Raw genomic sequence first — 13,272 nt, 5'->3', positions numbered from 1 at the left:
AGACGAGGGCCATGAGAATGATCCAAGGGCTGGAGCGCCCCTCCTGCAAAGACAGGCTGAAGGAGCAATGCTTGTTCAGCTTGGAAAAGAGAAGGCTGTGGGGAGACCTCAGTGTGACCTTCCCATATTTAAAGGGAGTTTATAAAAATGAGGGAAATCAACTTTTTACACGGGTAGACAGCGATACGAAAAGGTGGGCTGGTTTTAAACTAAAGGAGGGAAGGTTTAGATTAGCTGATAGGGGCAAGGCTTCCTCCTACAGTCACCTGGGCAATCAGGAACAATTTTGTTGATGAAATGTTGAACAAAGCTGTTTCTTGGACAAAAGCGACCTCTCCTCTGCTGTGAGAGGTGCTGCAGGAGATGTGACTGCAGTTCTATGGGCACAAGAGGCACAAATGGCATTTTTAAACTATTTCCATTTATTGCTAGAAAGCCAAAATAGCACAGATTCAGCATGAGCTGCACAGGGCTGAGGGCACTGCACATTGGTCCTCAGAAGGGCCCGCTCTTTAAGACAGTGTGTTAAAAATAATCAAGCCAAGTCATCTACAGTTATCATATGGAAGATAAAAGCGATACCACAATCAAATTACCTCTTTAGTCTGAAAGGGCTTTAAAGGAAGCATCATTGAGGGATGATGGAGGGAGGGAAGGGACCAAATCACGATCACGATTCTGAAATAACCTGATTTCTGCTCCCACCTCAGCTGCACTGCTGTTGGGTCACAGCCTGTATGAGGCTGGGTTTCAGCTCTGTCAAGAAGTCTCAGGAGTGCTTTAAGGTAGGTGGCACTGGGCACTAATGTGTGTAGGTCTGTATCACAGAATCTCAGAATGGCCTGGGTTGCAAAGGCCCACAGTGCTCATCCAGTTCCAACCTCCTGCTGTGTGCAGAGTCACCAACCACCAGCACAGGCTGCCCAGAGCCACATCCAGCCTGGCCTTTAATGTCTGCAGGGATGGGGCATCCACAGCCTCCTTCCAGTGTATCACTGGAACAGGCTGCCCAAGGAGGTTGTGGTTTTACCCCCATCCTCTGTCTTCCCCCCAATTAAGTCACCAGTAGTGTTTGTTCACCTACTCAAATGTACTTATTTCTCTTGTTCAAGGGAATATGCTCATAAAGGTTAGAACAGAACGTCAGAAGAATTGGTAAGTCTGGTGTTCAAATGCTGAAACACCTTCATGCACCCGTTAGCTCCTCAACCCTTTTGCTGACATGCACACAGCATTTGCTGAGCATTATTAGCATCAAGCCTTCTTTCCAGCAGCCTTCTGCCCTAAGATATCGCCCTGCTGAGGTCTGTGGTGTGTCTGCTCCATGCCAGCAGCAGGCAGGTTGCTGGGCAGAGAGGTGACCTTCTGCTTCCATGATGTACTACCTTGCTCCATAAAGCATCAGGCGGGCTCCTGGGGAAAAGTCCTGCACAAAGGGCAAAACCAACCCTGCCTGCTATGCAGCCAAACCCTTACACCTCCTGCGGTGGTGCTGTAACCATTTAAGTTCAGTGGATCGAGTACAAATCTTTCACTTTTAATCCATCACACAAGAGATGCAACTCAAGACATTATAGTTTAAGCATGCAACATGTCATAGGTAACAAAACTGATTAGATAGATAGCAGTGTATATTAAATAAATCTTTGTGATTAAGTAAAAAATAAATCACAAAAACAGTTGCTGAGGAACATGTCTGCAGGCTCAGCTCTACAGCTGTTTGTTTTCTCTTTTATACATCAGCAGCAGCCAAACTCACAATTGATAAGATATTGCACCAGAAAGACATGTGCAGTGAGAAGGAACATAATCACATTAATGTTTATGATAAAAAAAACACAGATATGACTTCAATGTGTTACATAAAGTGCCTTTAGAGTTGGTGCAGTTAGAAACAAACAAAAAAAAATATATTGTGTTTAGATATCATTAGCAAATGCACACAAATAGGAGACAAAACAGATCTGTTTTCCATAGCGCCAAATCACACAGTGCCAGGTTTCCTTCAAAATGCCTCCACTGCACACAGCAAAGAGGAAAGGATAATAAAAGAACCACTATACAAAGATAAGGACAGGGTTAAGCATATTTTCCTAAATGATTAATGCCAACCCTACCCCCAAAATGTTCTTCAGTACATGTAAATATCACCAAGGAATAATGAGGCAATTTCTTTATTGAACATGAGATTTGGCATGCTATGTTATGACTATCCCCAGACTCGTAACTATTATTTATACAAAAACGCAACATAGAATCCATATCTCATCTGGATACAGAAAAATATTTATGTGCTCTTGATACAGCCAATATAGAGAAGAATTCCAACATAGCTGTTTTCTACTCTCCTAATGGTTTGGGAACACAAGGCTCAAAATGAGCTTGAAAAAAAATAAATGACACTGGCATCAAATCTGGTAAGAAATTAAGAAAAATGTTCGTTTTTCTTTCGCTTTCCCCAAATACATGACATTTAATTGTAATGAAATATAATCTGAAAACGTCTAAATCAATTAAAAAGTAAACATGAGTTGTAATACTATCCCTGTAAAATGATTAATTCCATTCATTGTCATTAGAAATTATGTAAAATTTTTTATTAAGGGCTCAGCCTACAGAGGCACGACATAAATACAGTAAGTCCTGCTGAAATGTAGTCAGAGTACATATAACCCCATAGTGACTGGCCGTGGTAATGTCAAAAAAGCCATCCACGGGCCAGAGTTCAAGATCCTGCATTTTAGGCCACCGCGCTGTCCAAGAGGTCGCTCCAGGAACCAACGCCGTGCGACGGTTCTGCCACAGTCAGAGTCCCTCGTGGAGGAGTGGAAGCGCAGCAGAACGCGCCGAAAGGTGGGAAGAAGTGCCCTAATCCACTCCTTCAAACCCTTGCGCATTTTCAACTGCCATGAGGAGCTTCTCTCGCAGGTCGTCGAAGGATTCGTAAAGAGGTAAGTCTAAGCGATTAAAGCTGAAATTCAGAAGGGAAAGAAAAATGGAATGACTTGATGCGTCTCAAATGCATTTTTCTTCAAAGAAATGGAAAAGGCTGAATAACGTGAGACAGCAGTGTGTTATCCAATTGGAGAAAATGGGGCGGTCTGGATGCTGCACTGTGCAAACCTAACCAGTGCCAGCTGCTCCCTATGGGCACAGCGACCAGCTGAGGCCAACCTGGCTGCTGTCAAGAGGAGTTTTCAGGCATTGCAGGCTGTCTTCTGAAAATAGGAAGGTTTATGTTTATAAACACCTCCAAAGAGGAAAAGAACTGTAACATAAAAGGTGGAAAATAGAAGCAGGGATCTGCATGAGGATGCATGAGCTCTGGGTATACACACAGCCAGCATGCACGTCCGTCAGCCAGCACCAACCACATCACCTTTCTCATGTTTCAGTGTCTGCCTGCCCAGTCCATGCACTGATTTTCTATCTATTAAATAACATTTTCTGTTCTTTTTAGGACCCACACACACTGTGGCACACAAACCAGACCCACCTGCACTCAAACAAACTCCTGCACAGATGCACTGAACACACACACACACACACATGCTCCAGACTTACCATGTGTGAGCTCTGGGCAGTTTATCAGGAGTTCCCCATTGCTCTATTGTAAACAGCTGAGGACCATTTGAACCTAGTTGGGAAAAAAAAACAACACCAAAAACATGAGTTAATGGATCCTACAGAAATCACTTCAATTGCTGTATTAAAAGCTGCATGTTTACCCTATAGCTGTAACTTCCATTTTCAACTGGTGCAAAATACTTTGTACAAACACCCCGAGGTCAAAATTACATTAAAGCAAATGAGAATGTGGATATATTCTATTTCCAAATGCAGTTAACTTGTTAAATTCACCAAGCCACCCTTTGGCTAGAGCACACACAGTGTGAAAGAGGTAAGTTCAGTCAGTAGCAGTGAATAAAATAACCACACTTGCATAGACTTCCAGTTTTCTCCTCTCCATGTGAAGTGAGCCTTACTGCTGCCCACAGCTGACATTGTCCTTGAGGGATTTGACCCTTCCTGGACAAGAGAACATCTACAGAAAACCCATGGTGAACAAGGGGACAAGGGGAAATGGTTTTAAATTGAAGGAGGGAAGATTTAGTATGGCTGTCAGGGGGAAGTTCTCTACTATGAGAGTGGTGAGGTGCTGGAACAGCTGCCCAGAGGAGCTGATGCCCCATCCATCCCTGGAGGTGCTCAAGGCCAGGTTGGATGGGGCCCTGGGCAGCCCGTGCTGATATTAACTGGGGAGGCTGGTAGCTCTGCAAGCAGCAGGAGGGTTGGAGCTTTGTGATCCTTGAGGTCCTTTCCAATTGGGGCCATTCTGTGGTTCTGTGATGAAGCACTGGCACAGGCTGCCCAGAGATGTGGTGGATTTCCCATCTCTGGTGACATATAAGGTCAGGCTGGACGGGGCTCAGAGCAACCTGATCTAGCTATATGAGTCATCCTTAATTGCAGGGCAGTTGGACTAGATGACCTTTAAAGGTTCCTTCCAACTCAAACAATTCTATGATTCCATGAACAGAACTTTGCTTCTCTTCCAAGCGCCCCCCAGTTTCTCCAGTGCTGTTGGCATCCAGTGGGAGAAGCTCTATCTGGGAATAAATGTTGGCCATGCCTGTACTTCAGTAGTGTTTGTGCTCTCCTGCTGGCATTTGGGAGCCACCTGCAGTGTGTGATCTGTGGGCAGAGGGCAGGAAGCTCACCGTAAAGTTCAGCAAATCCGTTCATAGGCACTCGTGACGTCCCAGTGACAAACTGCAGTAGGCGAATGCGTTTTTCTGCATCCATCAGTAAAACGGCCTGTTGAGAAGCAGACAGGGTGACTTTCCATGGCTAAAGACACCTTTGTTAAAATAAGCAAAACAGAATTTATTTGCATTACATGGTAAGAAATGGATATCTAACTTTGAAGGATGGCACGCCAGGTTTCCTCTGGATAAACAGCTCCTTTCTGATTATAACAAAGAAAGTGACAATGTCTGGGCAACAGCCAGGAGCTACAACTGCCATTCATCTGTATGAGGTGACTCACTCGCAGTACTTCTGGGCTAGTACGGGGAAAACTGTTCTCCTAGTTCTCTTGCAAACATACATTTTTCATAGAAGTAATGTACTTCAGAAAGACTGCAAACCACTTTAATAAAACTGGAGGCACAGACTTTGTCAGTCTTGGGTCATTCCAATACAGACTCCAATAATGGAACTGCCATTTCCAGAATATACCGAAGTATTTTTCTGTAGTTTTTGAGAAGAAAAAGGATTCAATAACTGACTTCACTGCACACTAAAGGATCTTTGACTTCTGGGAATAGTCAGAGAAACCGAATGTGCTAAGAGCGTTACCTTCCAGAACCACTGGATGACGGGATGATTTGGGCAGTAGCCATTTTTGTAGATCGTGTGCTGTCTCCAGTCATTAACATCGACATCACCAAGGCCACACATCAGTAACTAGATATGGAAACAATTGATATGATGTTAATCGAAGGTAGTACCAGTATCACCCCGAAGGCAGAAAAACCACCTCTCCCTCTGTTGCCCAGCCTCAGTTAATGCTGTACAAATACAAATACAGACACAAAGTGGCACTGAGCTTCTCTTCAGGACAGTTCTCAAGGATAACCCCCCTTTACTGGAGAAACGCTATGCAATATGAAGTACGCATGCTTCATGGGATGGTATCTTTTACAGCACATTTGCTGAAAACATGACCAGTACATGTCATTAACTCAGCAAGCTACTTGTACTCTTTATGTATGCATGTACTAAACCACCTCAATGAGTAACTGACACTTTTTGTGCTTTTTCTTGTTTGAGAGATTTATTAATCTGGGCGAAAAAAATCCTCATTTCCCACTAAAACAAAGAACCTTTGTCTCCAAACTCCATGATGACCTAATGAATTGAGAACGTAATGCATCTCTGCAATGGGAATCACCAATCTGTTGTCTCTGGACATCAGACTCACCTCTAGTTCATTTTCATCAAAAATTTTAATCAGATCGATAGGAAGAAGCTCTGTGAATCCCTAAAAGAAAATGTAAAATCAGTAAACTATGTGTAAATATGTTTTTTGGTTTTTTTTGTTTCTCATAGAACTTTTGCCTTCAGAGAAAGCTGTTAGCTAAGTGATGGAGGGCAAAGAAGTGTTTGGAAAATGAAATATACAGTTCCTGAAGTACTGAGTCTCTAATTTAAAGCTGTTATTTCAAGCTCAAGTAATGTCAACTTGAATGAGAATGATCTTATGAGTAACCTGTGTGGTCATGCACAGCTTCCCACTCCTGTAACCAGGCACTGCTGTATGCATACATAATTTGGGTTAAAAAAAAGGACAAAAAGGAGAATCTTACCTCCAAAAAAGCATTCATTTGTTTTTGAACTCTGTTTACAAACCTCCACTGGATGACCAGGCTGTGGGAGATAAAAAACATAAACACATTCATTAGAAGACTAATTTGCAACCCTAACAATATCAGCTTCTCATTTACAACTTGAGGAACCTCTCAGTCATACTCTTATGTTAGAGATGCTGAGTTGCTTTTTATTAAATTATACAGCCTACAAGTCATTACTATGCTCTCCTTCTAAGCAAGATTGTAGTCTAGGCCCCAGGTAATGTACTTACTGTTTGAATTAGGTACCTAAACGATGAGACTTTTCCTATTATTCCAGAGCTCTAAGCAGATTTGTGACTACAACTGCAGTTTCTCTCTTTTTCTCTTCTTTTTCTTTCCTTGTGCACCAACTAGAACTCCTCAATCATAACCTAACTCTTGGGAAAAGCATTGGAAAAAATTAAACTGCATCAAATGTTTGGACATGAGTACACAGTAATCCTCTTAAAGGAGTACTTAAACATGTGCAGAGTTCCTGAACCCTTCCTTGAATAAAAACTGAAGGGGAAGCAAATGTGACCTCAGCAATGTGACATCCTATTTTCTCTCTTTTCTCTTGTTAGTTTACTGTTCTGTTCTGCAATTATTCTTCATTTGCATTCCATGATAGCACTTCACCAGGAAAAACTGCAGCCCAGGGTGGAAATTCACTGCTTAGGAGACATACAAAGCAGAGGCAGTTACCTAGCTGGGCAGCCAGTGCACAAAATGGGGAATGAAATTGGGCCAGATTCATATCCTGCTGTAATGTGGTAGTTCTTGTACCCATGAAATGCCATTTCTTTTCATCAGTTTTGGGGGGTGCTCAGAATGAGTAACTTAGACTGGTGTCTGCAGTCATTTGGGGCAATTCCATACCTCCTTGAATGCTCCTCATGTCAACGTATCAATACTGTTTCCTACTACATGACATATGCTGCCTTAATTACAGTAATTCATTGAACAGCAAAGGTTAAAATCCAAACTTTCTAGGAGTGCAGTGTAAACAAACCATGTTAACACAGGGATTCTCTTTTGAAAGGATGTCCGACAGTTCTCTGTGCTACAATAACTGCGGTGGGGTAAATTCCAAGCATTACCACTGTGTGTCATTAAGATCAGGGTGAACTCTACAAATATATACGTACTCAATGTATTCCCTTTTGTTCTCATTTGTTACCATGATTTCTGACCCATTTGGCTTCAGGTCGACTTGATACGTCTGTATTTTAAAGAAAAAATAGAATAAAACAGGGCATTATTTCAGGACACGTTCCTCATGAAATCCACCACCTCTGAGAGGCATTTTACAAGCAGTAGTAGAAAAATATCACACAGCAATAGCTAATGAGACATCAAAATACTTCACGTTTAAAGACGACATAATTAGGGAGAAATTATTCTATGGTCACTCTTAAGAATAAATTATTTTCCAACTTCTGTTGCAAAACAGTAGGCAAAACTGGGCAAAGAAAACACATCCTCCCATTTTCATAAGGACAGAAATATGCCTTCTAATCCTTCAAACTGCTGGAAAGAAATTATTGGCACTGCTGGGGCAGGGAGGGCTGCTGGGCCTTGTCCACCCCAGGCTGTGAGTCTGTCATTAAGACCTGTGAACTTAGGAGAAAGAGAGACATCATCACTCTCTACTTTTCTGAAGGATGCTTTCCATCCTTTATGACTTGAAAATGCCTTCTGCGTATTTCTTACTTATGTGCGAGCGCTAGCAAAATCCTGTTCTTAGTTATCACATATTAACTTGTTTTCCCTTTAATTCAAGGAAGATTCTGGTGATAACTGAAGTATAAACAAACACAGAAGCTTACAGCAATGCAAATCTTTCCCTCTTACATACTGAACATCTGTGTGGAAGCAGTACAATCTCCTAGCCAAGTTCCTTTGGGCACTTCTGCACAAGTTTCAGCAGCAGTAGTGCTGCCTGAGGCAAAACAAGCAGCAAGTGAGTGGAGTCACCATCCCTGGGGGTGTCCAAGAAACGTTCAGATGTTGCACTGAGGGACATGGTTTAATGGGAAGGACTGGTGGTAGGTGGGTGATTTTGGATGTCTTTCCCAACTGTGGTGATTCTATGGTTCTATGACTTCAGTAAGTCCCCAGAGTTTTGTCAACAGCAAGTGGAAAATGCAGAAGCAGGCAAATCAGTTATTATCTGCCATGTTTTACAATTTTTGAACCCTGCAAGCGTTTAGATGGATGAGACATTACAGTCTCTACCCATCTAGCTTACTCTGCAGTACGACAGATCCTACCCTGATAGCAATGAGCTTCAGGCTTTTCTGTGATAAAATCTGTCATGCAGTTCTGTCTCTCAGTATGATGGAAACAAGATTATACCTGCTGCTACTGGGGTTTCCCTGTAGCTCACTGAGTTAGGTAAGCTGAAACAGGAGAGAGCCAATAGGACTTAAATTTCCATCATCTTTACTGCTTCTCAAATGGAACTAGAACGTTTTTTGTTTCTAACGAAGACAATTATCCACAGACTGTGAGTCTTTGCAAAACAGGCATGCTTCCTTTTGTTGTATCATCTGCCTGCACTATTAAAAGAGACTGTAAAAGAGTACTCTGCTGCTTAAAATTCTACCTCTTCTCGTGTTATTTGAGAACATCTTCAACTGTAGAACCCCACACAGTCCCAGGCTGAGACCATTTCTAATGAGGATTCTGTCACACCTTTATTAGCTTCGAATGCTGCTTTTCAGAAAGGCATCATGTTGCTCACTGGCAAAAAATAATTTCCTTCTTAGATGTCTCCAGACTTAAAAGGAAGAAAGTCAAAGTCTGCCTCTACTGACTGTTACCATGCAGCAGTCCCAGTTAAGCTCACAACCATGAGATATTGCTCAGAAGCTAATAACTTTTCGGCTATAACCAGTAAGATGGAATTATATAGCCTTTTGGGCTAGCGTTTACATACCTGTCCAAAGTTCTCCTCATCTATGCAAAACATGAGATCCAGCTCCGTAGGGTCATTCTCCAGGATCCACTTCAAAGAGTTGTAGTATTCACTGTCCTACAGGAGATTAAAATTAAACGAGGTTTGAAAATAAAAACACTTAAGAGATAAAGGCATCTAAATCTAGAAATCCAGGGGCTTGCAGAGAGCTTGGAATCTGTTTACTGGTACAGCCACTGTAAAGGAGGAGATGACTGGCCGCTGGGGTATTTAGCTGGTACAATTCTAGATTTGTGTAGCTTCCCTTAATTGCTTTGTAACTGTGTTACTACGCAATAAATTGATTGTATGTATATATCTGGTACATGTGTATATGGCAACACACAGTAATTGATTAAAGAATATCTTTGTGATAAAGTTGTTATTTTCAACAAAACTGATACACCATTTCATTACACCAATGATGTATTATAAAATAAGTGAGTACTCTGTTATTAAAAGCTGAAACTTCCTGAAAGGGTTGCATCTTTGTTATGTATTAGCTTCACAATTAAAGACAGATGAAAGAAGGAAAGAAAGAAGGGGGAGAAAGAATCATATAATCATAGAATGGCTTGGGTTGAAAAGGAACACAATGGTCATCTGGTTTCAACCCCCTGCTGCGTGCAGGGTCACCAACCACCAGACCAGGCTGCCCAGAGCCACATCCAGCCTGGCCTTGAATGCCTGCAGGGATGGGGCATCCACAGCCTCTTTGGGCAAAGGTCTCTGTTCCGGGCATAGGTACAGAACAGAGAGAAAGGTGAAGGAAAAATTAATACATTTATTTATTAAGTATATTAATTTAACCAAAGGAAAAATGCTCAAATAATTTCTAGTGCTGATAAGGCTTAAATGTCCTTACCACTGATTCCATGTCTTTCAGCGTTATTGGCTTCCCCAACATCATCTTGTAAAAAGGTCTGATGAAGAAGCCTAAAACAGAGGGGAAAAGTGTTAGCTCCACCACTCTGCATTTCCACCTTCTCAAGGACAGACTGCTCTCTAAGACACAACACCACACATTTGCAGAGAAATATCCCACAAGAACCCTGAGCTGTAACTGCTCAGGTTGAAAGGTGGCTGCAGTTGGCACCCATGTAACTGTTTCAGCTTCAGACGTTTTGCACAGAAATGCCTCATACAAATTTAGTGGTCATCCTTTAGGGTAGGGGTCACTTAGAAATGGAGATTAACAAGAGTGGAGAAGGAAGCAAAGCTTTATGGGGAATGTGTTGGTTGAGCAAGACGCTGCCATTTTGACACAATCTCCATTCAAAGTAGGAATATAATTTCCAAAGCTTCCATTTCAGAACTTTCCCTCTGACTTTACTTCCAGATATACTATACTCTAAAACACATTAATTATCAGAGTGATTTATTTAACCAAAATCCCACTGCAGCAGCATAGCCACACAGTGCAGTAACTCACCATCCAGCAGCTTCCCGTGATACACTGCCAGGCCAGCCACTCGTCCAATAAATGTGAAATATGAAAGGTGATCCTCATTACAAAGACCTGAATTCGGGTTAATCTGAAGCGTGTAGTTGTCCCTTTTTTGAAGAAAGCGAGAAAAAAAGGATCTGAATCACCACATCTTTGAATAAACAGATATTCAGCTACATTAATAAATAACATGAGCTCGGGGCCTCTTCTTGTCTATCCTGCATAATGCTTTAATGATCACAACGGTGACATGACAAAGGTTCCTAATAGTCCTCCGGCTTGTGGGGTAACTATTATTATCTTTTCCATCTGTATGCATGATGGAAAGCTCAGGGTATTCCAGAGACACTGGTTAGAAGCAGGCCTTCCCCAGTACACTTTTACTCAATTTTACTGTTTACAGCACAGAATCAATGCAGTGTGAATGCTTACAACTTAAAATACTCCTTTCCATGAAAGCAAGCTTCACATGAAAATAATGTTATTCTTAAAGTAACTGCAGCGTCCTGTATCACAGAAGTGGAAATATTATTGCAAAACCCACCACCCAGTAAACTATTAAACCACAGGCATTCTGAGCAAGCCTTTATTTCTGTAAGCTGAGCTTCCCTCCAAAATCAGAATGTGTTTTTTCTGAGACACAAATGTGAGAAAACTCCTATTGTACAGCCTCTGTTCATCTACTTTGCCACTCATTCAGCACTCGTTAAAGAAAGGAGTGAATATGACACTGACACGAAAACATAAGAACTGCTGCAACGAAGAAATCCATCCCTCCTGTGGTTAAGCACACGGTGTGGGATTACAGAGGCAGACACAAAAGGAATGTGCTTTAAGCATGAGACTTGGCTCTCTCATTTACATAAATGAACCACTCAGGGTTTTAAAATTGGACATAAATGCATTTGAACTCATGCAGGACCGTGCTATATACCTACTGAAATGTAAATGAGAAGCTGTTTTGTGAGCTAATTACAAAGGAGCGGTACAGTTCTGGAAGGCAGGTGTTTTGCAGTGCTCTGGCACAAACAAGTCTTTTGTCTGCATTGCTCCTCTCACTATTGCTCGCCCCAGAAATGGCACATTGTGTTGCTGCCAGCAAAGCAATGCAGAACACTGTCCTAACAGTGAGAATGCTTTATGTGATTTCAACAGCAAACTGAAAGGTCCTCAGAGAAGGAAAAAATAAATGAGAGCGCAGATTTGATTGACAAGAGTGCACAGTCATGTGCTATGAAGGATGATCTAATTACTCCCAAATGTAACCTCCCCGCTCATGCAAAATCTAACGTAGATTGCTTGCAAATGGAAACATTTTAATGGACACTTACGTTGCTGAATATTCAAAAAGACCATAATACGGGTTGAACATCTCCTTGGACAAGAGAAAAAACCACTCTCTGGCCACACCTCCATAGTCAAGTCCTTTTTCTGACTCAAATTCAATCCAGAGCCTGGCCTTCAGCACATCGGGCCTTTTCACAGACATGATTCTTCTGTAGGACTCCTCAAAAATATTATTTCTGTGTAGCTTCATCTCAAACCTGTTTGGTATGTCAGCCTGCGTGAAAGGAGAGTATATTTTACTAGTTAGTCTGGATAAATGACCTCAGGGAATTACAGACTAGAAGTTGAAAACTGAAGGACAGATTCAACATCCCAGGGTGCCAAGTTTCTCTTTATGCTTGTTTTCCAATGGAAGGCAGGTGTTTTACCCTAAGTTTACAGGTTGACAGATTCCAGCAAACTGGGTATGTTCTAGTCCCAGGGTTCAGAGGATATCTACGATACTTGATAAAACACTGAAAACAACACAAAATGCAACAACGAAAAGGAAAGAAAAATATTAGTCTTACTGCGTTGTGTTTAAAGGGCATGATAGCTTCAAGGCCAGGCTGGATGGGGCTGTGAGCAACCTGGTCTGATGGGAGATGTCCCTGCCTATAGCAGGGGTTGGAACAAGGTGATCTTAAAGATCTCTTCCAACCCAAACTACCCTGTGATCCCATGATAACAAACATGATGCTTCATGTGAGAAAATGTGAGATCTGTAAATGTTTTTGTTGAGAAAACCACCAATAAAACTCAAAGCTTTTCTTCACTGTCTTGGTTTCTACTTAACTCCCTTAAGGAATACGGCAGCCAAGAATCATCGGCAAATGTGTTACAGCAAGAAACACCTTTCTGCATCTACCCTGAAGATATCTCACTTCTTCTCCCCAGGCATAATGTAACTGTCTACAACACAAAACAACATGGTTATACTCACAGGTTTCTTTAACTTCTTCCTGAAATAGTCATACTTCTGCTTGAACTCCCTAGAATACGGAACTGCCTACAGAGAGAGAATTGTAAATACAGATTATTCCAGGTATTGTTGATTCATTCTTCGTTAAGTACTTTATACTTACACAAGTAAGATAAAAACTTGAAGCCATGCTATCTAGATGGGCAACCCACTGAGTCACTAA

The 13,272-nt window shown here is 41.7% G+C and overlaps 1 protein-coding gene across 4 annotated transcripts in view; it reads right to left on the bottom strand.

The window, feature by feature from the left end:
- Positions 1 to 401: 401 nt before the first annotated feature.
- NEDD4L (NEDD4 like E3 ubiquitin protein ligase) overlaps positions 402 to 13,272 on the bottom strand; it is a 123,014-nt gene continuing 110,143 nt past the window's right edge. For all 4 annotated transcript variants that reach the window (XM_072359047.1, XM_072359042.1, XM_072359045.1 and 1 more), the window contains 12 exons: positions 13,071 to 13,136; positions 12,133 to 12,362; positions 10,787 to 10,908; positions 10,220 to 10,290; positions 9,337 to 9,432; positions 7,544 to 7,617; positions 6,372 to 6,432; positions 5,987 to 6,046; positions 5,362 to 5,469; positions 4,722 to 4,818; positions 3,565 to 3,637; positions 402 to 2,971 (listed from right to left, as the gene is read on the bottom strand). In XM_072359047.1, coding sequence (XP_072215148.1) covers positions 2,869 to 2,971; positions 3,565 to 3,637; positions 4,722 to 4,818; positions 5,362 to 5,469; positions 5,987 to 6,046; positions 6,372 to 6,432; positions 7,544 to 7,617; positions 9,337 to 9,432; positions 10,220 to 10,290; positions 10,787 to 10,908; positions 12,133 to 12,362; positions 13,071 to 13,136 — 1,161 coding nt within the window. In that variant the 3' untranslated portion in view covers positions 402 to 2,868. The remainder of the gene's footprint in view (positions 2,972 to 3,564; positions 3,638 to 4,721; positions 4,819 to 5,361; positions 5,470 to 5,986; positions 6,047 to 6,371; positions 6,433 to 7,543; positions 7,618 to 9,336; positions 9,433 to 10,219; positions 10,291 to 10,786; positions 10,909 to 12,132; positions 12,363 to 13,070; positions 13,137 to 13,272) is intronic.

This window comes from Excalfactoria chinensis, chromosome Z, assembly GCF_039878825.1.
Source record: "Excalfactoria chinensis isolate bCotChi1 chromosome Z, bCotChi1.hap2, whole genome shotgun sequence".
NCBI lineage: Eukaryota > Metazoa > Chordata > Aves > Galliformes > Phasianidae > Excalfactoria > Excalfactoria chinensis.
This window is presented reverse-complemented; position numbering and strand designations above follow the sequence as displayed.